This window comes from Oreochromis aureus, linkage group 13 (assembly GCF_013358895.1).
Source record: "Oreochromis aureus strain Israel breed Guangdong linkage group 13, ZZ_aureus, whole genome shotgun sequence".
NCBI lineage: Eukaryota > Metazoa > Chordata > Actinopteri > Cichliformes > Cichlidae > Oreochromis > Oreochromis aureus.
The window spans coordinates 26701888-26729829 of NC_052954.1; the positions used below are offsets into that span (position 1 = coordinate 26701888).

At 38.9% G+C, this 27942-nt stretch overlaps 1 protein-coding gene across 5 annotated transcripts in view; it reads left to right on the forward strand.

Moving 5' to 3' along the window:
* Positions 1-27939, forward strand: part of LOC116324866 (mitogen-activated protein kinase kinase kinase kinase 3) — a 45313-nt gene extending 17374 nt beyond the window's left edge. Inside the window, exons 12-34 of one of the 5 annotated variants that reach the window (XM_031745635.2) lie at positions 924-1040; positions 3941-4013; positions 4167-4225; positions 6555-6617; positions 9487-9539; positions 9962-10000; positions 12499-12573; positions 15753-15804; positions 15930-16131; positions 17923-18029; positions 18568-18609; positions 18950-19034; positions 19129-19208; positions 19399-19459; positions 19679-19796; positions 19983-20041; positions 20301-20404; positions 20757-20928; positions 21034-21102; positions 21250-21342; positions 21496-21566; positions 22390-22445; positions 23249-27939. In XM_031745635.2, coding sequence (XP_031601495.2) covers positions 924-1040; positions 3941-4013; positions 4167-4225; positions 6555-6617; positions 9487-9539; positions 9962-10000; positions 12499-12573; positions 15753-15804; positions 15930-16131; positions 17923-18029; positions 18568-18609; positions 18950-19034; positions 19129-19208; positions 19399-19459; positions 19679-19796; positions 19983-20041; positions 20301-20404; positions 20757-20928; positions 21034-21102; positions 21250-21342; positions 21496-21566; positions 22390-22445; positions 23249-23336 — 1938 coding nt within the window. In that variant the 3' untranslated portion in view covers positions 23337-27939. The remainder of the gene's footprint in view (positions 1-923; positions 1041-3940; positions 4014-4166; positions 4226-6554; positions 6618-9486; positions 9540-9961; positions 10001-12498; positions 12574-15752; positions 15805-15929; positions 16132-17922; positions 18030-18567; positions 18610-18949; positions 19035-19128; positions 19209-19398; positions 19460-19678; positions 19797-19982; positions 20042-20300; positions 20405-20756; positions 20929-21033; positions 21103-21249; positions 21343-21495; positions 21567-22389; positions 22446-23248) is intronic. The other 4 variants (XM_039621547.1, XM_039621549.1, XM_031745636.2 and 1 more) reach the window with 4 other exon arrangements.
* The last annotated feature ends 3 nt before the right edge of the window (positions 27940-27942 follow it).

Below are 27942 nucleotides of genomic sequence, written 5' to 3' on the forward strand. Positions count from 1 at the left end.
GAAATCCTATTCGGGCCACCTGCATGTGTGCTCTGCAGGTTTGTCATGAACCTAAAATGTGCATATATAAACTACTGTGTCAGACGGACCCAGTATTCAGTTTGACACAAACAGCAGTTTTTAAGGCGCATGCCTGAGCGAGAGCAACCACACAGCACTACCACACACTATGCAGCTTTTTGTGCAGATTTGTTGCCTGCAACTTGGTTGTTTTCTTCAAAGTGAAATTCAGGTTAAAGGGTTGCTATTTTAACCCAATGTAGGTCCGGCCAGTATCTCAAACACAGTGAAAAGGTTACTTGTAAAGCTACACTTTAATGTGTTGCATCACTGCCCATGAGCCATACTTTAAGGCTGAAATTGGCCAAATTTAAAACAAGATGTCCAAACAGGATGTGTGATTACACCTCAAGCAAGCAGCATTAGACTTCCAAAATAAGTCTACTAAAAAATCCACTGTTAAAAAATTATAACCTTTTGTAATAATTTTTTTTTCCTCATTCGATCAGTCCTCAATATCTTATAAAACTTCTAAGTGGTCATGGTGTCATGTATTATATATGAAGCGTACACATGTGTACTAGGTGCATTCTGTGATGTTAAAAGGTACTGTGTATAAAAGAAGCTGGAGCAACGTGATATATGATGCATGAAGCAAGATCTAAATAATGGAAGGAAAGCATAAACTTCAGTTTGCTTTGTAAGCATCATTCATCACTATGTGCTACAGCAATTAGGGCTATTATTTAAACGGCATATCAATTTGTCAGCACCCTAATGAGCAGCTGGATTAGTCGCAGCTCTGCTTATTTAAGAATCACATGTTACCCAGTACAGTTTTTTTATTTTTTTATTTTTTTGTTTTAAAAATGTGCCATTGGTGATGTCACCTGGATTGATTCCAACTCTTGTTTCTCTTCCAGCACCCTTTTGTTTCCCAGCCTCTCAGCAGGACGCTAGCGATTGAGCTGCTGGATAAAGCCAACAACCCCGACCACAGCACCTTCAACGACTTTGATGATGACGACCCTGAGCCTGAGGTAACCTTTGACCTTCAGGATTTTCTGTTAAACCCAAAGTTTCGTCGGGCCAAGCATAAATGTGATTGTGTTTTACTCTATCATGCTTCTTTTCTTCCTCCTCCACTTCCTTCTGTCTCCTCATTTGTGCTTTCATTAAATTCCTTTGTCATTCACAGCTTTTTCTCTCCATGCTTACTCCCTCCTTTCTTTGTCACATGTGAGTCATCTTTCTGCTCTGTCTTTCCCTTTCTTACTTATTCCTCTCTTTCCACTTCTTCTTTTACTTCTCTCAGATTTATTTCTCATTTTCTGTTTTTGGTTCACTTTTGTTTTTCTCTTCTTCTTTTTAGCACTTCTTTTACCTCCCCACATTTTATTTTCTTCTCCTGTCTTCTATTCCCCCTCCCCGATCCTCTGAATCCTTAGTTTAAGTACAGGGGTCACTTTCTTCCCATAAGTCCCGGTGCTCGACGTGCACCCCGTTTTGCAGCCCGTAGGAAGGTACTACTGTGGCTGCAATGTCTGCACTGATGTCATTCTAACACAAACTCTTCTGACAGTAGTTTTTTTTTTTTGACCTCACTGGGAATAGGACTACAGAACTGAATGAATAGAAAGTAAATTTCCAATTCAGTTTCTGCTGGTGTTGCCGTGGAAGTCGACATTGGTATGTGAAACAGTCATTTGATGGATTACTATGGCAGTTTAATAGACCTTTCTGTTGACATTCAAATCAGCTGACTTTATACAACTGCATCACACAAAATTGCGTCATTATTCTTATTCTAAAATTTGCTTATAATATCTTAAGCACATTTGTTAAAGTTTTACTTGAATGCTTTAAGTAATGAGATTACTTAAAGCTTTAAAACTTTAAAATTTTCAGAACACAGTTGAAGTTAATGATTTAAGCCACAACTGCTCAGCGCTTGTGTGTGAACAAAATAGAAAGATAAGGGTTGGCTATAAGGAAATTCCGGTGATTTATTACTTACTGGGTTTAACGTCATCTCTGTGTAGTTGTGAACAAATAAAAGGCCATGAAAGGATAAGGTCCACTGTATTTCTCCTAATAATTTGAAAAACTCTTGTATTACAGCAGCCAAAACATTAAGCACAGCCTATAAATGGCTCAACTTAAGTAGAATAAATCAGTGGATCATTAAAATAGAATAAGATAAAACATATATTTCATTAAGGTAAAAATGTCACAGATATAAGGATCCCAATTAAAAACAAAAAATAATTAAGTAAAAAACTTTAAAAAAACAGCAGTAGAATAGAAATGCCTTTGTAAATGTAGCAAATTATAAAGTTTATAGTGTTTATGACTGACATATAGTAACTATAGGCAGACAAAAGTAACCTTCCAACAACAACAACTGGCAACATTGGCGAGAATCTTTAGTTGCAGGAAATCAGGTCAGTTATGACTCTTTTCCACTAGCGCCTCAACTTGACTCTACTTTGCTCTACTCGGTTTCCGTTGTTTTCCATTATAGTTTTATACCACTTTAATGTCTCATATGTATGCAACACAAATACAACACAACCATGGTCTAGCTCCCTCTGGATTCTGTCATTAGCACAAATACATCTGCATCTTGTCATTGGACCAGTGTTGGTTTGTGTGTAGCCCATTTCCCTATTTGCCATGTCTAAAAAAAATTTTAAAAAAAATAGCAGTTTGATTCTTGCGCAGGAGTCACCCTCATGACTAATCCAGTGACGTTACTCCCTCGCCTATCAGTGACATGCAGTGTGCTGACGTCACATTTTCAGCTGAACTTGCCCTTGCTTGGAAACCCGGCCAAGTCAGCACTACCACCAAACAAAAAGCCCTAAAAGTCAGCTCGAGCGTTTGCTAGTGGAAAGAAGGCATAAGTAGCATCGCTAAGGATTTTTTCCATTCACTTCAGTTCTGTAGCACCTGGGATGATAAAGAAGTGCCTAAATTCATGAAGATGGCTTCAAAAATATCACATTGTCACACTTCCTACAATTGTGCTTTTAAGTGTCAAATTCATTCACAAACACATGGGGAAAAAAACCCCTCCAACCTTTTGATATTTCAAATTGTAGGCAAAGTGTCGTGGAAGGCTAAAAGGCTGTAGGTTGCTAAAATGTTATAGTTATGGAAGCCATCTTCACTTGTCTTTAACCTTTCAGGTATTAATGATGGTTTGTGTCTTATGAGAAGGGACTTTATAACAAGTTGGTCTTAAATAAAAGCAAACAAAAGTGTCTGTTGGAGGAGCCGAGTGCTAAATGTTGCTTTGATTGATGCATGGTCTTTTGTAGTCTTGGTTTGTCTTCCAGTGCTTCATAAGCATGCACTGAGGTTGCTGTGTCATTAGATTTCTGTGGGATTGAGTTTAGATTTTAATTTAAATTAACAATAACTGTGGTTCAAAATAAGAATGACCAGCTGCACTCATGAAACATTACATAACCAATTACAGTTTTCCATTTCAGCAGTTAAACCTTGTTTTTCCGCTTCTATTGAGAATGTAGATCATTAGATGATGCTGATGAGATACTGTTTGACAATCTCTCATGTTATCCTCTGTCATAAATCTCCCAATGTAAAGAGGACTTTACAGCTTACAGGTATCCAGTGTTTGAAACCAAACGGGTGATGAATGGTTTTCCTCTGACTGTGTTGCTGTTGTTTGTTTTGGTCGTGTTCTTGCAGTGTGTGTGTGTGTGTGTGTGTGTGTGTGTGTGTGTGTGTGTGTGTGTGTGTGTGTCTATTTTTGCTGTGTCATCAAATCCCACCCACAGGAAATAGCAGTGGGATTATGTTTTTGTTCTTAAACCTATTGTGATCTTTCCAAATCTAGTGCAAACCGCTACACTGAGTGTCCAATCTTTGAGCAGCTTTTTCACTGTCTGCTTTGCTTTTTATTTCCTGATAGTCCCCGGTTCCTTATCGTATCCGCTCCACCAGCAGGAGCACCAGGGAAGGAAAAACACTGTCCGAGATGAAATGTGAGTTGCTACAAAAGGTCAATGTGAATAAATACAATGCCTTTAGTATCTTTTTTCTCCTTCTTCAGTAATCTTACTCGGTATATATCTCCCTACCTCATGATATTCCCTTTCTCCTGTCCTCCCCACTCTCTCTTATTTTGCCTTTCTCAGTCGATCAAGTGAAGTTTGATAGTCTTTTGGAAAAGGAAACACAACCTCATCATGAACCGGTGAGTTGGTGACATTATGTTTGTATGTTTGCGAATGAGAGGAGATTTGTGTGGTTGTTAATTAACCAGTACCAACATGGCTGTCCCTCACCTAATCACACATGGCACCTCCACCAATCAATGTTTTTCTCTGTCTGTGTTGAACCAATCCTAGTTAAATATTCTAAGGGTTAGGAATGGCATGTTTTGCTAATTATTATATGGGTATAACAACAAGATTGGCAGAAATCTAATGCCCAGTTGCATATAAAATCGGATTTACAGTAACCAGCAGGCTGACTTTCCAGGGTGTTTTAAGCTTAGAGTAGAGGTTAAGTGAATATATTGTAAAGAGAGTAGACCCTGGTGGATCTTGTGCTTGCTGGAGGGATTAAAAGTCCAATTTGACCTGGAATGTTTTGGGATTCACCAAATCCTGAAGGCTGTGTCTGAACAGTGTTATTTCACTAGATTAAAATACACAACTCAGCTGGATAAACAGCTTAATGGATTCATTTGAATGAAGTTGTAACTGTAGACCTCTTGTTATTGCTGTTTGACAAACACAGGTATAATTTGTCAGTAGTAGCTTTCTTTCACTACTGGTTGGACAGAACTCATTAGAATAAAAGTCGTGTTCTTGGCTTTCATTTGCATAAAATTTGTAATTTATCTTGGTCAGATTATGCTCAGTTTTGGTTAAAAAGTTAGCATAAGTTCTTTAGGAAAATCTTTGGCTGAGCTATTATTTCTTGATATTTTTTTCCCAGTATATGTTGCTCCCTGACATCCTTTTCACCTTTTGTCCTTTCTTTGCACTTCTTCCACTGTCCCCACCCTCTTAAAGTTTTGTTTGATAGTTCACCAAAAAGTCTAACCAAACCTTTATTTTGTCCTCTCCGTAGCCCCTTTATCTTTTGATCTCTAAATTTGGAATAATGCTATCCTATTAACATCATATGATCTGTATATCATCATTTATCAACAATCATTCATTTGTCCATTTCTACTTTCTTCTTAAGGGAACTTTAACAGCTTGCATTACATTTGTTTTGTGACATGTGTAGATTTTAGCTTTTAGCTTGTAGCTCCAAGTTCTATCTGGTGAGGGCTGCCGTGCTGTTTTTTAGCATTCATATTATAACATTTTGCTCAAAAGAGACTCTGTGCAAGTTTTTTTTTTTTTTTTTTGCTATAGTGGCCAAAAATCAAACAGACCCATAGTAACAGACAGTACCTCTAAAACGCTGATCACAAGTTTACGGACACTCATCATGGGCTTGAATGCCATGGTAAATTCTGGCTTTTAACATGAACTGTTCTCTTTCCAGGATGCAATGATTGTACACCTTATGTCTTTAATAACTTAACAAAGCAAGGACTGAGTGCACAAGTTTGAAATATTTTTGGATTTCTTGTATCCACACAGGTTCTAAAGTATACATACACACCCACTAATATTTAGATAAATGTCCCAATCAGACTTTTTGGTATCCATCAACCATCTTCTGGCTGAATATTTGACCATTTTTCTTGGCAAAATTGGAAGAATTCATTTAAATTACACTTTGGAATAAGCACGGTTCAAAGAAAACGTTAATAGCCTAATCATACCAGGATATCCTTACCCATGATGAGTGGGAAATACATGTGTGGAAATACTACCCAGAATACAGCTGGCTACCATTAGTTGTTTAATTTGTTTATAGAAGGTTATGAAAAATACCCTTATTAATTTTATATTTTGTAGGCTCACATATATGCTGTTGTAGCACAGTTTATTATTTTCTCTCCATTTCAAACCTCCATCTATATGTTTTAAACTCACATCTGTCTCCTCCTCTCTTAAGATTATTACTCAAATATACCCTACCCTTTTCTTGCCAAGTCAAGGACCTATTAAAAAATAAATAAAAATGGCCTTAAGCTACGTACACACTGGAAGTGATTCATAGTGACCCATAGACATAGAATGACATTTGGCGACTTGAAGCAAATAAAGACAACTTAACTGTTGCTGCCTTGAAGTGGGCGGGACCCGAGATAAACTGTTCCCAACTTCCAGGCAAGCAACTGAAGAATACCCTTGACCGACATATGACCTGGTAGTAAACTATAGAGAGTAACTTAGACAACCGGAACCTGGAATGTCTCAAAACGATGAGCCGCCAGCTTGAAAGCGATGTGCGACGAGCGAATCATTTCCAGCGTGGACACAGCTTTAACCCAAACTCATTTTTCACAACTCATCCCTTCCCTCCATATCACCATTCCTACCTGTTCCCCACCATTAGTCCAGGACAGGTTAATGTATTAACTGAGGTCTCTCTCGCTCTGTCTTGCTGACCAGTGTGATTCTGAGCCCTATCTGGACTGTGTTGAGGAGCTCTACTATACAGCAAGATCTAATCTGGTAGTACACCTTTAGTCTCTCTTTGTTTCAGCCTCTCCATCTCTCCAGCTGTTGGCCCATTTATTTTCAGTCTGTCAATTTTTAACGTCATGCTGTATTTAAAATATAATTTAATTAATTTTTTTAAATATCTTACTTTTACTCGTCATCTTGCTCATTCTTAAACTCTGAAGGATGAGTCCTTGTCCTACTTTTGTCCTTTTTCAGAGCTCTGAATCTCTCGGCTGCTCGATGTCCAACTTGTGTATTTGTTATTTCACATTGTTGATCCATCTCTTCTAGTCCACCCGTCTGTTACTGCCCATCTTTATCTTCTTTTTTTCAGCTTCAGCTTTTGCCTCACGAACTGGTGTTGTAGTTGTCATGGTGATTAGAGTCGTTAGCGCTGCTGTTGTTGTGTCTCATATATGCATAAAATACACAGATTGGCACACAGAGGTATAAACACAGGGAGGGTCACTTAAGTGGAGAGGCACGTTACTCAGCAAATGTCTAGTTGAGATGTATTGAAGAATTGTGACAGAAGTGTAGCTTTCAGGGGGGAAAAGCATATTTTGGGGAAAGTCGGCTAACTTTTCTAGTATTTTCTCCTTTTAAAATCAGATTTAACTGGACTTCTGTACATGCAGTTTTTATGTGTCAGTAACCACTGAAAAGTTTAAAAGTTAAAAGTTTGTTCTAAAGTGCTTCAAAATGACTGCCAAGATACCTGCCAAGTATTAAGACTTTAATATAGAGGAAGATATATCAGGTTCAGCAGTGGAGCTGCAGCTCTAAAGGCTGGTTGAGGTGCAGTGCCTTGCTCAAGGACATCTAAAGGAGATTTAAAGTATATAAAAGGCATGTCTGCTCACAGTAGCGTTTGCATCCAAATTTATTAACACATATACTTTTAATGTGTGTTGTATGGTACTCAATATTTTTTTTTCATATTTCTGATGTTTCCACAGAATGCGCTTCTCTCTTTTGTAAAGTGTTGCTTCTGACTTCTAACCTCTTGTAGTTCACCAGAGCAGCGAGGCCTTGTCTTTTGCTTTGTTTTTTGTCTGTTAGTATGCGTGTTTCTTTGTAGTTTCTTTGTAGCATTGGTGTTTTGTGTCTGCTCATCTGAACTGTGCATTTCCTCTTGCATGCTTTCGCTTTCAGGTGTAACATTCAAAAATATTTCTCTGACAAGATGCTGCATTCACATTGTGGTTTTTATGTCACCGATATCGAACCAGAATTTCATTAGTTGATTTAAATTCAGGACCATTGTCATAGTGCTGAATTTATTGTCAGCCTGCAGATTCATAAAATCTGCACAACTGCACTCAAATGTGCTTTATGACAACATAACACTTTTCTTACCAAAATTGTCTAAAACACTGGTTCCCAATCCACGGTTTGTGAGCCACTTAGGGGTCCACCAATGTATCTGATAACTGCTCCAAAGAGTTACTGGTGTACTTTACTGTACTAAAGATACTTTGTATTACGGGTGTCACTAAAAATATGTATTGATTGTTTGATTGATTTAGAAAACAAATATGTTAGTAATGACATATAATAATATTAGAAATAAGTTTGTAGTTGCTCTTTGTGCATGCTTCTGTAAAGTTATGGCTTCAGACTCTTGCCACTGTCATACATTTGTATTTGTTGTCAATTTACCCAAGAAGTCAACACAAAAGAGCAAAGCTTTAGATAAACTTGACCGATAGAAGTACCGCTGTCTAGATATTGCAGAGAGACTTATTTCTATCTTGTTACTGTGACTATTTTGACAAAGATAATGAATTGAGAAAATCCGATTTTGACATTATATGCCTCCTTCAGAGGTGTTGAATGCGTTTGGAAGATAAAACCTTTTTGTTTAGTCATGTTCCCAAATACAAAAATACGTTTATCCAAAATACTGTAACAGCAGTCAACAGCTGGCTACAGTATAACAGAATGTTCAATCGAAAGGACAAGGAGCACATCACAACCACCGCACTACAATATTTTACATCAGTGAAACCTATTTAATGATAGTTAATAAAAATGATTAACGTATCTACTGTCCTGTATTTCTTGGATTGGATTTAAGTGGAGTTTGGGTTGCTGGGTTGCTTCATAGCTGGTAACTTCAGTAACTGACAGCATGTTACATTTTCTGGCTTTCCCTCAACTTTTTTGTGAAATGGTGCATGTTTTCACCTGTTTGTGACCTAAAAGGAACTTGTGTCATCTGGAAAATAAGTCATTGACTTAACAACAAGTCAGTGCATGAGACCATAAGGCAAAATTTTAGGGTTTCACAAGCCCAAAAGACTGGGAACCGCTTTTTGGAAACAACTTCTGTGTTCTATCTGTGAAGCCAGTTCTAGCAAAAATTAGCAGGATGAGTAGGATGATGTTTCCAACTTCCTTTTCATCATTGTTTAATGATGAAATTGAAATTACTCACTTGTTGTGCACCTAATTATTGGTCCTTTTCCTAAATGTGTCAATGGCCAGACTTGTTTTGTAGCTAACGCCCGATGATTAATATATGTAGTATTAGACCACAATGTGAGTTCAGCAAGTGTCAGCTCTGTATAACTATAAATACCCATATGCTCACCATATACATCTGTGAATGTCTGTGGTTATGAATTATACTTCAGGTGAAAGAGCTTCTTATTGTGGGTGTGACTTCCAGCAGGCTGCTGTAACGGTCACCACAGCTGCTACAGTGGCAGCGTCTGCAGTAATTTGGCAACTGAAAAGGGCTTCAGTGATGGCCACAACTTTAAACGTGGTTTACTGCCTCAGTTGGCCAAGATCTACAGTGCCTGTTAATGTAATTATAAATGAACCATTTATGAAGTGTTATGTCACAGTTGTAATCTAATTTGTCTTGTAGGATTTGCAGCTGGAATACGGTCAAGATTCATCACGTTTTTTGGGGGGAAACAAGTAAGTCTGGCTTGTTTCTTTTCTGTTTTTAAACATTTACCTCCCCCTGGATTCTCTTCTTTTATTTCATTGATAGTAGCAGGTATCCTTCATTTTATTTTATTTTCTTTTAATTTGTTTTGTCTAGATTGAGCGAGGATGTAGACAATAAGGAGACTCAGAATGTGAAGAGATTTTATGTTGTGCATTTCAAAGTCTGTTACCAGTCCCAACTTTATGACACTGAAAACCCTGTGTGTGTGCAGCTTTCTGCTCACAAGCATGCATTGTAAGCAGAAAGCTGAGGTTCAGATAAGCACAGCAGAATGTCCTCTAGAATGGGAAGGACTAAGATTTTATTCTCGATACACAAAATCAAAAGCTGGGTACTTTTGTCTTTCTTTTTGTTTTATCATTTGTGCTTTTTCCTACTTGTCAAACAGGAGTCTTCTCAAATCGGTGCAGGAGGAGCTGCAGCAGAGGTGAGTTTACGCCACTTTGGCGTCCACATTTAGTGTCTTGGATCTGCTGGTGCTCTAACCACGCCTACCCATGAGCCAATCATTGTTTAACGGCAGGACTAATGAGGCCAATCACATGCAACTAATGCTATAGTAATTACTTCAGGCTGTCTCACTGCTCTCGGCGTTTTGGATTCTGCTGGGTTTTATTTCCTCTCAGGCTTGCTTCTTGCTTTGTTCTCATTAGGAAATGGCTGCGCTTCATAGGAGTTTCCTGCAGAGCATGGCTCTCACACACACATGCACGCACACACCAACAAACATGCACATTCTCATGTGTGCAGTCACACATATGGACATAGAGTTTTAGCCACTGGGTTTCATTTTCTATGGAGAAATTCCTCTTCAAGATATAATGATTGCTATTTATGTGCTTTGCTACTTTCGGTGAGTAAGTCTGAGATGAAAAATGTGTTTCACTGAACTCTAGATTAGCTTGTATATTAATAGGCATCGGGGTCAAAGTTGTCTTAAATATTTCCCTTAGATGTTAAACAGCAAATCTTAATAGCAAGTCTGCTGGATGGTTGCTTTGCTGTAGGAACTAGTTGGCATTATTGTCTCTAGGCTAAAACTTCTAAGGCTACAAAATGTTGTGGCTTTACTTGGAGCTGAACACGTCCAGGTTTTCTGTCTTTTTGTCTCCTTTAGGGAACAAAGTGTTACTTTACATCTCTGAGGTTTTTACATGTATAGTCACGTTAAATAAATATGAAAAATAATCTAGTCCTTATCAGATGTTTTAAATTGATGAACAGCAACACATGATGTATGATGTGTCATTATTTATTTAACAAAAACTAAGTTAAAAACCAGAGGAAGTGCGTGAAACACTAAGTGCGCCCCATCTAGAGCCACCTTTACCACCAATAACTTGAAGCAGTTGTTTTCTGTATGACGTCATCAGTGTCTCACATCATTGTGGCCACTGTTAAGTTCATATTATTATCTTAAGGTTCTACCACAGCTTTTCAGTCAGGATTGGACTTTCACTGGGTCATTGCAACACCTTGATTCTGTTTTTTAGTCATGCTTCTGTGCTTGGGATCACTGTCCTGTTTTTTGACCTAATTGTGGCCAAGCTTTACCATATTTGATTCTAAAATCCTTTGGCATACCAATGAGTTCATGGTTGGCTCAATGACTGCAAGATGCCCAGGTCCTCTGGCTGCAAAATAAGCCCGGGTCATCATTGGGCATGGAAGTTTTTATGCGTTGCGTTGAAGTCATGTGTTTCTTTATTTTTTGTTTTGTTTTTATCTCTCCAAATGTGGAGCTGTGCGTTATGGCCAGACATCTACACTTTGGTCCCATCTGTCCAAAGAAAATTGGTTGAGAAGTCTTGTGTTTGTTCAGATGCAAATTTGCAAACCTAAGCTGTATTTTTGTTTTGGAGGTTTTTTGCCAGGAGAAAGAAGAGGTTTTCTCCTGGTAACATTTTCAAACAAGCAACACTTGAGCAGTCTTTTCGTGATTGTAGTGTTATGAACTTTTGATGTTTAACATGCAGGCTGAGTGAGCCTGAGCCTGAGGTGAAGCTCTTGGGGTTTCTTGCAGTTTCTCTGAGCCTTGCATGATCTGAGCTTTGGGTGAACCTGCTGGGGTATCCACTCCTGGGACGATTAGCAAGCTTTTAAACGTTTACTTTTTTGAAGGTGCTCACACTTGCTTATCATCATATATTCAAGTGCATTTGATTAGTAGCACCTACACTCTTTTAATTGTTGTGGAAGCAGTAATGGACTACTTAGTCTTTCACATACTGCTTTGGTATTTTGCCTTATTTTGTATTAAAATTATGACATGATATAATATGTTACGTGTTGTTGTTCGTCAGAGGTTATATTTACCCATTTTTAAGACATGCTAAGGGCCAAATTATTTTTAATATCTCTTGATATGTAAAACATTAGGATTGAGAGAGTTTCAAACAAAGACTGGGTTTCTCTGTCCTTGGGATAATGAAAGAACTTTTACCAGTATTTGAGGATTTGATATAATATAATATATAATATGATTTAAAAGGTTAAGCTTACTGTTGACGTGTGTAGATCTATAAGGACTTAATGGTTCAAACTGGGCCGCTGGGTTTGGAAGTGTCTGGTTGTGGAAGTAATTAGCCCTCAGACTGTTTCTCCTGGTTCTTCAGATGAGTCATTTTGCAGATTTTTGTGGATCACAGTAAAAATTGGGTCATGCTTTTATTTGAACCTATTCAGTCCTTTCAGATCTGCACAGGGTCAGGAGTTCAGAAGTAGTTTGTGAACCAAGCTTCACTCAGCTTTCCCTCCCCTTCCCCCTTCTTCCTCTGTCCTCTTCTGCCTCCGCCTTCTGTCATCCCCTATCTCCTTTGCTTGCTCCCTTTCTTCCCTGATCACTCCTCCTTATGCCCCCTCTCCCACTCCTCCTTTGTCCTTTCTTTCCCCGCCCCCCGTTCCTGTCTTCACCTCCTCTCCCAGGGGCCATGTGGCACGCTTAGGGGATGATGAGGATGAGGATGATGATGGTGCAGATGATGATGAAACTCACACTCAGTAAGTTCCCTCTCAGTCTTAGAACTGGAAGCCTCTCCAAATCCTTCTTTTCCCATCTTTCCCTCACTTGTTTCAGAGGAAAGACTGAGAAGGAAGAAAAGGAGTTAAGGCTTCCTACCTTTGCCAGTTTCATCCACACATCTTTATGGAGCACACCCCACCATCACGCCACATACGCCACCTGTTTGTGTGTGTGTGTGCCTGCTGCCTTTGTGTTTTCCACGCTTTCTTAAAGCTACTAACAGTAACCCTAACCCTAAATGTTCACCAAGAGGCTATTGATATTTCCTCATATATTCTTTCAGTAGTAGAAATGTAATAAATGGAGAAGTGTAGGTGTCACGCAAACAACACAGCATTAAAATATACTTTATAGTTAAAGATTTGACGTGTTCTCTATGGATCGTTGAGCCTGAGTTCAGTTTCATTCTTTAGATAACTGATGCTCATGACCTTGTCCTCTTGTGTGCCGTTGTCTTGTTTTGTTCTTCACTGGCTTCGCCATCTGTGTGCCTTCTTGCTCTGTGTGTGTGTGTGTGTGTGTGTGTGTGTGTGTGTGTGTGTGTGTGTGTGTGTGTGTGTGTGTGTGTGTGTGTGTGTGTGTGTGTGTGTGTGTGTGTGTGAGAGAGAGAGTACTCACACTGCCTTCTGTCTTATCTTGCCCCTATAAAACTGGAGATCTGGCATCCAGCCTCTCCCCTCAGTGTAAACGCCAAATGTCTGCGGCAGGCCAGAGTCTTTTTTTTCCTTTTTTCTAGACAGATATTTTCCACCACAGTCAGAGAGGCCTTTTGTGCTTTATATTATAGGATTTTCCCTTCAAGTCATATCCACAACACACAGTGCTGTGATTGCACAAATGAAAATAACCTGAATTCCTAAAGTGGCTGCAACCTGTTGTGCTGTAGCAGTTTCTAGCTTTTGTAGTTACTGTTGTGTTGCGGTGGGGGGGAGGGGGGGAGGATTTTTTTTCTCTCAAGGGTTTTTTTTTTTTTTTTTTAAGGTATTTAAGAACAATGGAAGACAAAATCTTCCTGCCAAACAAAAAAGGAAATTTCCTCTAGACAAAGGAACAAAATATTTAGTCCCTCAGACTCTGTGTAAACAATATAGAGAAAGAAAGTGTAGCCGATGCAGAAACGACTTAAACCTGCACTCTGCTGAGACTCTTCTGGTTCCAAAAAGGGCTTCCAGTTTTATACAAATCTATGGAAAAATAGCACTTTTGACTCCTTTGCTTTGAGACATTAGACAATATTTTGGTGGAGACTTGATGAAGCTTTATTAAGTTTCACTGATTAAGTATGATATTAATTTATTAGCCTTTTAGTGTGAGAAAGGATGATCAACTTGGGTGTGCTTGTCATTGACAAGTCTGTAGCCAGTGAGCATACAGTGTCCATTGGTTTCTCAGTCTCCAGTTTAGTTTGAGGACACAAACTGATGCTGATCACGAAAACACTCAGCTCAAGTCTTCACATCCAGACTTAACAACCAACGGATGGTCCCTAAATCAACTTAGTTACTGAATAAAAATTAAAGTTAGGAGCATTTAGATTACATAGACACTAAATTTTGAAAATATTTAGTGTAGGTATCAAAAATTCATATTCATAACTCGTAATTTTGACTTATTAACTCGAAATTTCAAGAAAAGTAGCGCTGCTAATCAGTAATCTACGCAAATGACATAATTTCCTTGTTACCCGGAAGCTGAAGCCCTTAGCTACAAATGCTACAGCTAAGCTACCAGTATTACAGCCAGTCATGAATGCATAAATTGCTGAGTATTTGCAGTGTGGCTTCACAAATGATGAAATCCTTGTGTTATTAGCTGAATCATATGGCGTTGCTATCAGCAGGTGTACTCACGAAAGCACCAGTCTGTTGACGATCTGGTTTTGAGTGCGCATTCCTCTGCGCCATATTCTTCCGGGTACAAGAAAATGACATCATTCATGTAGATTACTGATTAGTAGAGCTAACCCCGAAATTTACTCGAGTTAATTTTCTCAAAATTTTGAGTTGATAAGTCGAAATTTCGGGAAAATAACTCGAAATTTCGAGTTGTGGATACTTTTCTAAGTGGTGGAAATGGGCTTCCATATTTTGGCCATAATCTGATTACATAATCCTTATCACCAGCCTTGTGTTTAGCATCAGTAGATGCAAAGAGTGCTGTGATACAAATCTTCCTGCTTTCTTTAGAGATGCTTTTGTACTTGCTGCACCCATGCGTGGCTTACCACCTTTATAAGAACCCTTAAGTGAATGTGTAAACTATCTCAGTCACAGATTAGTTTTGTACTGATAAAGTTTACACTTTAAGCTTCTTTAAGGGGGGTAATCTTTTTCTGTGTCTCCCACTCAGCTTAATCACTGCAACATCTTTTCTTGGTACCCTCATCTTCATTTTTACTGTGATTGGCTCCCAGCCTCTCTCCATTTTGATTTGTGTGCTGTGATTGGTTCTTGTCCATAACTTAACTACAACATTTATAAAATGTCATGGATAAAGTCTCTGAATATTGTGCTGGTCGGAAGGCATAATTGCAATTACTCTTCTATTTCTTTTCTTTTTTTTTAAAGATTTTAAGAGGTGCTTTAAATGAGAGCAAGACGCAAACTCTAATTTATTTACACTAAATATAAATTTGTATTTTAAAAGTCATACTTTTACTAAAATATTATTAAAAGTTAGTCAGTATCAGCGCTATCTATTCAGAGACTTTTCACATACTGAGCCTTCTTTGTTTTACTGTTGTCTAAAGTTCTTGTCTCAGTTTATATTTCGTGGTTAACCTTTCATGACAGTTCTATTATATCAGTTTCTGTGTAAGTGGCATTGGGCTGTGGTTAAACCTGTTATTTGAGCCTTTGCTTTCACATTCAGTGAGTCCGCAAAATATTACAAATCGTCTGATCTGATTTTATTTTCTGTTTCCAATCATATAAGTGAAATTGTTGGGTTTGTTTGTTTTTTAAGACAAACTATGGATTCTAATTATGCATTGAATGTAATAACTTAGCTTATAAATAGCTTAAAAATGGCAAGTTAAACCATAGTTTCAGTGCTAACATTCTAACATATACTTATTGTTTCCCATATATTTCCTGGTTGTAAGAAACTGCAGCTGTCTTGAGTATCTTGTCACAGATTTTTCCCTCTTATTCTTCAGTAAATCAGGCACCATCATGAGGCCAAGGGTCCCACCCCCACTTCCTCCTAAGGTAGGAAAAACTGTGTCTGTAGTTAGCAGAATTTTTGAACTAGTAGGAATTTTAGTGCTCAGAATATGAAAAAAGTAACTGATTTCTTATACAGTCTTTTTTTTTTTCTTCTCCTTCTTCTTAAGCCCAAATCCATGTCCTCACCCCATAATCAGACGGATCAAAAACATGACGACAGCCACTCACACAGTGAAGATGACGGTGGAGGGGGAGGGACCATCAAGCGCTGCCCAGTGCCAGAGACGCCGAGCCCCGCCAAGCCCGCCTCCTATGTCCCCCCGCGTCCCCCGCCCCCGAAGCTGCCGCCCCACCGCCGCAGTAGCCTAGGTAACGAGAGCCCGAAGCTCAAAGACGTCGAAAACTCTGCCACAGAGGATGATGGGAGCTTTAGGCATTTCTGGGAGTGGCTCCACACGCCTCACACAGAGGAGGAGCTGGAGGAGGCGTGGGAGGTTCTCAAGGAGGTGAAAGAGGAGCAGGAAAAACAGGAGGAAAAGAAAGAGAGTAAGAGCAGCTGATTTGGTAGCTGGGTAGTGTCCGCAGACCCTGTCGTCCCCTGCGATTGGTTGTGTGGTCTTCCATTAGTCTCTCCTTGTAGTCTGATTTATTTGTTCCATGATTCCATTAACAGTAATGCTTTTTTTAAGTTTTTATTTGCTTTGTTTCTTCCGTTCATCAGCTCACGCTCAACATGATTGTTTGTCTCTAAAGTCATTTTTGTGAAGACTGATTGGTTCATCCAATCCTGTATCCAAACAATCAAATGCTGCTATACCACTCCCCCTTGCTTCTTAGGACAAAGGAAGAGGAGAAAACATAGTCCTGGCTGACTGGTCCAGTTTTGATTCTTTAACAAAAAATTCTGTGCATTGTCAGCTCTCACTTTCTAAAACGGCCTGTTAGGGTCAGTGGAGTTTAAAGGGTTTTTTTGGCCTTTAGTGGCCCTAATATGCCGTTGTAGACATTCTGACAATGAAGTGGTTTATTTAGTTAAATTTGCTGTTTCATGTTTCTTTTTGCTAGATTACAGATGCCAAATTTAAATTATAACTGAACTTATTAAACAGTAACAGAAATGCCAAATTTTATAAAAGAAAGTTTGTAATCCAGTTTTATACTTTAGGCAAGTGATTAAATCCCCATTCTAGCGTGCCTTTTAAATATTTGCATTGTTGTTGAGCATTTCGGGTATCTCAGTCATGCTCTGGTTTTTTTAATTATTTTATTATTATTATTGTGTTACTCGGAAGTGGACTTGGACTTGGAAGTGGATAAGCGGGGCAATTAAAATTTGCTGCTACCTATGACCTAATCTCAGGACTGAATTATCGACAGGGATATGCTTCTTTGAATATTATTTTTGCCCTTTTAATTTTGCACAGAGAATGTAGATCCTGTATATTTTTAAAAAAAAAGTTTCTCTAGTTTTTTGATTGGGCTTTGGAAGCTTTTACAGTAAGAAGTTACATTTAATAAGCAGTATATGGTAGAAGAGATATTAACTGTGGTGTGTTGGAAATAATAACAGTTCAGTAGATTGAAAACATAGTGTGGAATTACACAGTCATGCTGGAATGATCGTGTAGGCACGCTGAGGTGAAAGTTGAACTGTCTTTGACGATATGGTTATGGCTCTAATCACGACAGGAAGCAACATTCTGTGCGTAGCTCAAATGTTTTTGCTGTTTACTACCTGTCATTCGCTGGTTACTTGCTGTGGTAGTAAAGGAGAGAAACTGATCAATAATTGACTTCAGTTTGTGATGCATTCACACTCCCCCTCGGTCATGACCATATTTGATCCTCTGTTTTCTTCCTGCTGGCCTGCTCCTTCCCTCCTCCCCCCTCTCTCTCTGCTCCCAGTAGCTTGTTTTTGTTTACTCTTTAATATTAACACTCCTCGCTGTCTTCAGTCTTATAAATGAAATTGTTCTCATTGAATCCAGTGTTTTTGTAGATGCGTCATGTTTATTTTGGCTCTCTTTGTTTTCAAAGCTTCACATGCGCACACACAGTCTCTCTGTCTCTTACCTGCTCTCTCTGTTTCCTGTGTGACTCAAGCACACTAAGTTGTGTCTCTTGTTGTTGTTGTTGTTGTTGTTGTCGTTATTGTTGTAGGTAATGGGCTGAACTCGCCCCACAATGGCGAGAGGGCCTCCCCAGCAGAGAGGCAGTCCACCATGCCACCTAGTGTCCCCATACGGAAAGACAAGAAGGATGTTCCGGTAAGCATGCAGGAGTGGCTCAAGGACCCACAGAGGTCTTGAGGGAGGATGCAGAGTGCGGAGAGGAAAGGCCAAGTCAGGTGAAATGTATTGGGTAGTGTTTTTGTCAGTGCAAAGCCAGTGAAGGATCATGACCTTTGTTGCTGTCAGAGCTCTTGCTGATCATCACTGTTTTGTAAAGAAGTGGAATTTGGGCATCTCCCAAGTCAGTAATGGATTATAAATCAGGGGAAAAATAAATTCCACAATGTTCAACCCTTGAGAAAGTTTAGAGGAGTGCTGTAGGAGAAGTTATGCACTTAGATAGCTTCATCTACATACTTGTCAAACGGAAGCACCAGATGGGTGTACTTCAAACTATGACTAATAGCTTAGTGAGCTAATTCAGCTACAATTCTTTAATTTACAGCATGTTTTAAGTGCACTATAGACTGTCTGCTGGGAGAATACATTTTATATATACAGGTTGTTATGCTCGTATATATCATCCAGTCATTGTATTATTGATGTTTTAAATGTGTGTTTGTCTCTTCCTTAGAAGCCAATCAGTAATGGTCTCCCCCCAACACCCAAAGTCCATGTAAGTATTAGTCTTTTTTGCTCCGTTTGTTTGTTTTTAAGAGAAAATAATGTAGTTGAGTTAATTGGATTAGTGTTGTAAAGACTTCTTGGCATTGCAGGATTTTAATATTCAGATCTTTTTGTTCATATACAAAAGCTTTAAGTTGTTTATGTCCAAAACATTAAATTAAATTAATTTACTCATTTGGAAAACAATGGAAAACAAATACATAAGCATTGTAAAATATTACTTTTTAGTGCAGAGTGTCTCACTAAAGGCATTTAAATAACAGGGTCTCCAAATCCTTTAAATTAAAAAAAGAAAATCTTGAACTTCTTTCTTCTTCTCCCGTTTCCAGATGGGTGCGTGTTTCTCCAAGGTGTTCAACGGCTGTCCCCTCAAGATCCACTGTGCCACTTCATGGATCAACCCTGACACCAGAGGTAACCAACAGGAAAGCACTATTAAAGTTTATTTTACAGGTGTTGTTTTCACTTTTCACTAAGCACAGATAAAATGCTCTTTTGTGCGTTTCAGACCAGTATTTGATATTCGGAGCAGAAGAGGGAATCTACACATTAAACCTCAATGAGCTACATGAGACAACGATGGAACAGGTGAGACTAGAAATCGGATAATTTAACATAATGTTATATACTTTCTGAAAACAGGGTATATTAATTGTAATGTTATACATGTGAGATAGTCCAGTGTTGGATTAGTAAATATAAAACTGGTCTTTGAATCAGATTGTTTTAAATGTTCTGGCACACTGAGATGCTCAGATTACTTTGTGTCCACCTGCAGCTCTTCCCTCGGCGGTGTACCTGGTTATATGTCATGAACAATTGTCTTCTTTCCATATCTGGTGAGTTGTCGCACATCGTTTTGATAGAAGTTTGTGGCACTTGACTGCCCTTTTTACTTTCACCCATTTGTCTCTGAAATTGTTCTTGGATTGGATCATCAGTGCATGATTTTTGATACAATGTGTTTTATTTCTTCAAATATGGTTTTATAGCTTCTATCATAGGTCAATACTATTATTTCCTTTTAACTGTTTCTTCTATATCCTGTTTCATTGCAGGAAAAGCCTCTCAGCTGTACTCCCATAGTCTAAGCGGTATGTTTGAACAGGCCAGACAGTTACAGAAGTTACCAGTAGCCATTCCCACACACAAGCTTCCTGATAAGATCATTCCCAGGTAACTCTACAACTAGAAAATCTAAGCTGTGAAATATTTATGGCCTCTGTTGCCTTGTAGTTTTTTCCCCCTACATAAATTAAATGTCACTCCTGCTTATTTTTAAATACGTTTTCAATAAAACCAGAAGTTTGTGCCAGTTCAGCGCTATATTTGGATCATATTTCTTTATTTATCTGGTTATAGGAAGTTTGCTGTGTCCAATAAGATTCCAGAGACTAAAGGGTGCCAAAAGTGCTGCGTAGGTGAGTTTCTGTAAATGCTGATTTTACATTTTCTTTTGTCAAACACCGGCCCATTTTCTTGTTTTTTTTTTTTAATTATGTTCTGTGACTAACTTTATTTAACTGTATCAAATTCAGACTAGTTGCATGAAACTAACTCGTGTTATCTTGTAATGTCCTGTGTGGTGTTTGTGCAGAACAAAAAATAGCACTGAATTATAATTTTTGTGCAAAGAGGAAAAATGCGAATGTATTCATGGCTCGTGTTGTTTTTGTGCAGTTCGTAACCCATACACAGGTCATAAGTACCTGTGTGGAGCCTTCCAGTCAAGTGTCATGCTGCTGGAGTGGGTGGAGTCAATGCAGAAGTTCATGCTCATCAAGGTCAGTTTTGAATCTCCCCAAAAATCAAGATAATTTTCATTTAATTTAAGCTCCTTTCCTAAGCACGTTTTATTACACAGTTACAAAAAAGAAAATGAATATTTGCACACACAAGAAATTTTTCCACAATGCTAGCAGTTTTTTGTTTTGTTTTTTAAGATCAAACGTTTGAAAAGACCAAGCACGGCGTTAATTTTGCCAGGCCACAAGTTCTGCAATCCTAGCAGATCAGCTGATATTAGTGCCAGTCAGTCAGCAAATGGCTCGGCTGATTCCAGTCAAATGATTATATGATTATATCTATAACACAGCACATCACTTTCTAAACTTTTTTTCCTTTTCTATGTAACAGACTATTGACTTCCCACTGCCATGTCCGTTGGAGGTCTTTGAAATGTTGGTGGTCCCTGAACAGACCTACCCGCTCATCTGTGTCGCAGTCAGTAAAGGAACTGAACTCAACCAGGTGGTCCGATTTGGCACAGTCAATCCCAACTCTACCTCCTCCTGGTTCACAGAAGCAGGTGAGAACACCGCCCGGCTCTGTCAAGTTAAACCAATAACAGTTTTCTTTGGTGGGAACAGCACGGGAGCCAAAGTAATCCTCTGCCTTTTTTCCTCCTCTGCAGAAACCCCACAGACATGTGTGATCCATGTCACTCAGCTAGAGAGAGACACGATCCTAGTCTGCCTCGACAGTGAGTCACTGATAGATTTTTACTCATCTTACCCATTTACACTGTGTAGTTGGATCTTTTCAGGTTCAGATTTAGAAGTTATTTACACTTATTTTATTAGTTTTACTAAGCTGTTTCCTCTCTCTTTTTTTGTTTTTCCTACTACAGGGTGTATAAAGATAGTGAATCTCCAGGGTCGGTTGAAATCCAGCAGAAAGTTGTCAGCCGAGCTCACCTTCAACTTCCAGATTGAAAACATCGGTAAACAAAAACAGAAAGACCTAATGTTCTCATACAAAAATTGACATTGACATGGATATCTTCTAGTGGGTTTGTTACTGTTAATCTGTAAACAAATCTTAATCCATATTGTTTTTCCTTGGGGTCTTTTTTCTTCCTGTTTTTTTTATCCAGTTTGCCTCCAAGACAGTGTATTGGCCTTCTGGAGACATGGCATGCAGGGACGGAGTTTCAAGACTAATGAGGTAAGATTCATACTGAGCATGTTTAAGAGTAAAACACGCTCTTCGGGTGGCCTCTGTGCGCTGTAATAATGTTCAGTCCGCAGCATCAGGGTGTCTTATTTAATCTTACTTTACTATGATTTTGCTCCTTACTGTGGGGGCTCAATATAGCCTCAAAAAATCACATCACAGTAATTCAAGGGAAGTGTAACACAGTGTAACAGTTTCCATTTTGACCCCATATTTATGTGGCCTTATGGATAGTATCATTACACATTAATTACACATTCCCAAAAGCTGATTCTGTTTATCTGACGTAGCATTTTCAGTCAGAGAAACGTTTTGTCACTAATCCAAGTGATAAAATGTTTCTCCCACTGAAAACGCTACATCCAGATGAACAGAATCAGCTTTTGGGGATTTACTTACCTGGGTGATTGAGCATGCATCATAATTACACATTCTTACATGGTTGCAAACCAGGATGTCAAAACGTTTCACTCTGACTATCCACCTGTTAAGCAATGACGCATCAGCCCTGCTTCCAGGTCCAAGCTCTCCTACTGCGTTCACTGAAGCTGTCGCCACTTTAACCTGTTGCAATGTTTTGTCTCTTGTTTAATTTTGTATAAGTCTGTAAGAATAATCAGTGGTCATTGTCGGCCTCTGTGGGTTTTTATTAGCACTATTCATGTGCAAAATGTCTTTAAGATCAGTTTTTAAAATCTTAATCCTTTATATTAAATCATTAGTGAGTATTTGGCAAAAGTCTGATGAGACATCTCAGTCAGATCATCAGTATTTTACGGCACCATTTAGCACCTCTTCTGCTTTCTTTCATCAGATCACTCAGGAGATCTCAGACAACACACGCATCTTCAGACTACTGGGATCAGACAGGTGAGAAACACTTACCTGTCAGCATTTCCTTACAGTTTCATACCTGTCACACACACATGGACACACATTTAGGTCTCTGTTAACACTCTCTTTAATGTCTCACCACTAAAGACAAGACAAGCAAGAGGCTGAGGAAAAAGGCCTCAAACTTCCCAGGTACACTCACGGGTCGCTGGCCACAGACGGCCCAAAACTTCTGCCTCTTTCTATCGGAACTTTCAAATCCTGCTTAATGCCAGATGATGTCGATCAGGAAAATTCAGAGAGAGAAAATATGGGAACATTTTTTGATTAAATGATGAGAAAAGAGACAACAAAATTATATCCAGTCTGATTCCTTCCTGCTTAAACTGTCAGATGCCATAAGTTCTTTCAGTTTAATGCTGGGGTTGTAGACCCTCGACAAAATGCCAAAATAGACGTACTTGTGTAGAGGCTGGATCATTTTGGTGTCTGTTTTCTCATTACTGAGGCTGAGTATCTTCAAGTTGTGATGTGTGATTCTTTGGGTTGCTCTGAAAGAGTACTAACAGCTTTCTCACAGTTTTCCTCCGGGTTAGGAGAGTACTCTTAGCTTCAGAGTAAGTCATGTTTCTCTACTGCCTTTTTCCAAATAACAGGGTTTTTACAAGCTTGGACCATGTCCCGGTTTTTTTTTGTTTTGTTTTTTTTAACACGCTGAAAATCCAGCTGGGCTCTTCTTTCGTCTGGGAAAGGGTGAATTGTTTTGCTACCTTGACTTGAAACTAAACTAGATGTTGTGTGTGTGCGTGTTTTGTATCCGTGTGTGTTTTGTGTTGCAGGGTGGTGGTGTTGGAAAGCAGGCCTACGGACAACCCTACAGCCCACAGCAACCTCTACATCCTGGCAGGCCATGAAAACAGCTACTGAGACAGGCACACTAACATACGTGCACATAAAACACGCTCTGTAGACACCCCAGCTTTAGTACAGGAAAGGGAGTAAGCGACACACTCATCCCAACTCCACTTTTATCCCACCCCGCCTTCATCTTCTCACCTGGCCCGACTAGCAGTGTGTCTGGGAGATGTTCATCAGTGCACACGCGGAGTCCCAGTTGCAGCGTTTTATAAAGAACTGCAGTGTTATGTGTATCAGTGAAGTGTGCGTGTGGCGTTAGAGCAGTGGGTTGTAGACCCGTTTCTGACAGGGTCAGGGTTTTAAAACTCTTGGCCTGAGGCCGCTTTAGGTCGGGATAGCCAGCTGAATCTCTGGCCCCTTCCCTCTACCCTGGATACATCACACTGGGAACAATGTCTAGCACGGAAATTTGACTCCAACACTACTTCTACTACTACTACTTCTACATATGCTACTAACACTACTGCTACTGCTGTTTGCGCTAAAGCTTCACAGAAGGGCCATCTTGCACAGAAAACCTACCCTTCTTCTTCATTGCTCCTCCTTCCTTTTTTCCTTACTTGTCCCTTTTTTTTTAAACCACACCTTTATTTATTTTGGCATGACATGCTTTTAACAACCAGGATGACTTTCCTGTTTTTATTTGTTGTCTTTTTAAAAAATAAAAAAAAGAGAAAACCAACTAAAAAGCTTTGCCACTTTCGCTAGCATCAAATTCCAATACTCGTCACCACACAAGTGCTTAATTGACCTCTATTTAATTGTTGTAAATATAAGTGTAGTATTATTTTTGACAGAGACGAACACTAAAAGGGTTGTGTAGATAGGTGTGTGTATAGTTGGTCTGTACAACTGTGGAGACGAAAAGAGAGACAAATAGGCACATTACAACAGTAAATTCACTTCCTAGCTCCTTGATCATGTGACTAAAGTCATGAAATAAATACCCCTGCAGTCTCACAGGCGAACATCTTTAGTAAACTCATGGCGTGGACCTCAGGATCAAATTGAGCAAACACAGGACACCGATTGGCCATTTTTCACTCTCAGCACGTCGCTGTCATAACTTCCTGCTTGTTGTCATCATGTGACCGTCATCAGGGTGGACGAAAATGATCATTTCTGCTCATTTCATTTTGTTTCTTCTTTTATTTTTTAATCAGAAATCTTTGTTTATTCTTTAGCAATATATATTTTTTTTGCTATTTTTATTGAACCACTGGTGTTACAAATTTGCACAGAGAAAAATGTATTTCATAAACAAATGTGATGTCATTATAATATATGACCTTGTGTGTGTGTATGCACAGTGTGTATGTGTGTGCGCGTCTGTGTGCGTAGACATAGAATATGCACATATAAGAGTGTCATGTACAGATCTGGTCTTTAACAAGTGACAAGTTTCTGGCCATATTCAAAAAAAAAAAAAGCATCAGCAGATAAGAAAATACAAAAGAAAAGCTGGATATACAGAAATAAAATCATTTAATTATATCTGGTTAGGCTGAAATCTAATTAGCTTTTAGCCCATTGGACAGAAATGATGTGTTTACAAAGTAAAATGCAGACCTGAATCATCTGCAGCCAGCCTGTGTTCCACAGTTTTCCACAGCCGTTCAGTTTCTAAAAGGGCAAAAGTCACACAGAGACTGAACAGCGACCCACTGGCAACCGCTGGTCACTAGAGAAAAGTTAGCCCTAGTGTTGTCTGACCAGTTAATTAGTAGTTGTTGGTTGCTAGGTGAAACTGGTCACAAAGAAGTACAGCGCTTTTACGGATTTATTAGACCACCACCCAATGTAAGGTTTATGCCACAGCTGCTTTACTGTTTTATAAAAACTGTTACAGTTATTTGCTCACATTCCTGAGCAGAAAAATTAGTTGTTGAATGTTTAGTTTGATTCAGTGTGCAGGCTTAAATCTGGGTATAAAAGTAATAGTTGCCTCCTTTAAAAAATGCTGTTTGCTGCGATGAAGCACAACTTAATTTATGTTTGTCCACAAATCTGCATCTACCATCCGAACTATGGCTGACTGCAGCGGTGTACTAGCAACCAAAAGCAATCACAAGACGGTTTTTTTGTGCAGCACCCTATTTGTAACCAGTCTCAGCTAGCAACAGTCTGCAATCGCTAGCAACCAAGTGATTTCCAACCAGTGAGCCACCGGTGTAACACAGGCAACTCTAAACATAGTACATTTCACTACACTGAACAATAAACAGTGGTGGGTTACCATTATTTGTCCTCAGTGAAATAATGCAATAACATGTATGTGGTGTTAACAGTGCATCCACATCAAATATATTACTCTCCATATTGTGGTATTGAGTGGTGTAGCCTGTAGCGTTATGAAATAATGGTTTGCTGGTTTAAATATGGTGCAAAGGCTTGCTCAAAAATCGAGTCAGACTCATTAGTAGAAATTTCTGCGTAACACCTTTTTTTTCCTGTATTCCTGACAAATATTTGCAGAAGTTTTCATTATCAGCTGTGACTTTTTTTTTTAAGACCCACATCTGTATGAGAGCTCACACTACATGCATGTAGATGCGCACTGTCGGATGTGTAGGAGAGTCTACGTGTGGCAGTACACTACCATTTAGTTTTCCAAGCTGTGACACTAGAGGTTCCTTCTGAGGACACCAGTGTAGATGAACCTGAGATACCATGCGTAATCCTGAAATCTGAGACATTTGCCTGTCGAATGGTTCACGTTCTCAAAGCTTATCTCCGAATTTTTTTCCCCCATATTTATAGGCTAAAGCAAATAATTAAAAAAATGCAGTAAATTGATCAAAATGAATACAAGCGACTCTTTATCAGATCAACGTGTGACACTGAAAATTGAAAATAAAATTTATTACAGGCTGCAAATCCTGCTTCAGCAACCTTGTGGTTTGTAGTGCATCTCTGTCCCAGAGATGAGGCACAGGAGCGGCTGCAGCATTGTCTTTTAAATGTTCAGGGGAATTGATTTCATCTGTCACAAGTCTGATTAAAGAGAAATCTTGCCATTCTTTGGGACTGACAGTTGAAAGTTTACCACAACTATGTGTTACTACCTGTAAAGAGTAAAACCACACAAACTATTCATAAAGTTTTCATCAGATGTATTTGTGGATACATTTGGAATCAACTTACTAGACTCCAGTTCGCTGTAAAGCAACAGGATCAAGTGCAGAAAGGTTGAACTCGGCGTGAGAACAGAAATGCTCTTCCCTTTTTCTTTCAGCAAACAATAACATGTATCGATTTTACTATGAATTGCCTGCAAAGTGCATTAGTGTCCCAGGTGATTGATTTAGCCATTAATGAATACATGTGCTTCCTGCCAACAACCATTATTACAGACTGGGAGTCATTTCATAGCTGCAGCCAAGTCCTTTATTAAGTTATTTAAGCCAAACTCTGTTACTTATTTTAAAAAAGATTAAGCCACAATAGTCATATTTTTACCCTTTAAGTTATGAATTCAATTTGATTGATTTTCCTCACTTGAGTGATTGAAATGCCAGTGTCATCATCAACCCCGCATGACCAGGCTCTTAGCGAATCGTACTATTTTAGAGGGGAAATGAATCAAGCATTCCGGAAATATTTCACTCTTCATTTTTGTAATGCTAAAATATGTTGTTGAAACTTCCTCTGGCCATATTTAGAAAATCTACCTCGTGGTATCTAGATAAAAGAAGAAAAAAAAAAGTCTAATACTAAAGACAGCCATCAGCAGCACATAAGGTTAGTCTTCAACCATGTTCTCTAAACTTGCTCTTAACTGTCTGTCCTTTCAGCTGATGTGTGTAAATGAACAAAATTCATTTAGCTGAAAATGGCTTTTTCAGTGTGAGGTTTTCTCAAAATATCCATCTCAAATAATTCTTAAATATCAGAGCTTAACACTTCTATGTATCCTCTTAGCTGCACACCCGACGTCTATAATGTTTCAACATGGCTGGAAAAAGGGGGGGGGAAAGCTATTCCTGCACCCCTAACCACCTCTGCCTATTCTTTCCTGTTAAAAACATTTAAGTTTGGGAAATCTGTCTATTTAGCATAATAACAAAGTTCATGTGGGATTGAATGATGCTCTGTTTTCTTCTTTCTGCCATCATGCACACAAGCGTAATCTATAATCCTTAGAGCAGGTGCCAACATGGCCTTCCTTCGTGGGTTTTTGCTGAAATGTTAAAAGTCTGTGTTTTATAACCTCAACTGGGCCTGGATCAAATCGCATGTAGAATAAGTCACAGGGACGTTTAATGTGGTTGGAGTTGGGGATTGTTTTCTCCAACAGAAGAAATTCCCCCCCCCCCCGGGTGTGCCTGGTGCCCAGAGCAGATTTATAGAAGTCGTTTTGAGTTATTTGCGAAGCCGTTTGATCCGGGTCTCATCCCTATCTTAAACAAAACACAATACGTCACCTCTGTTCTGTGGCTATTTCATCACCTTTGTCTTCTGTTTTCATATTGCAATGCATATGTTATGTAATGTATATAGTGTAAAATAAAATGGGTTTGTTTTACATACTGTATAATTGCCTATATTTTGTTTCAGAAGTGTAACAGATTTATGAGATGACAGGTTAACACATTAAAAAGATGGAACTGAACCA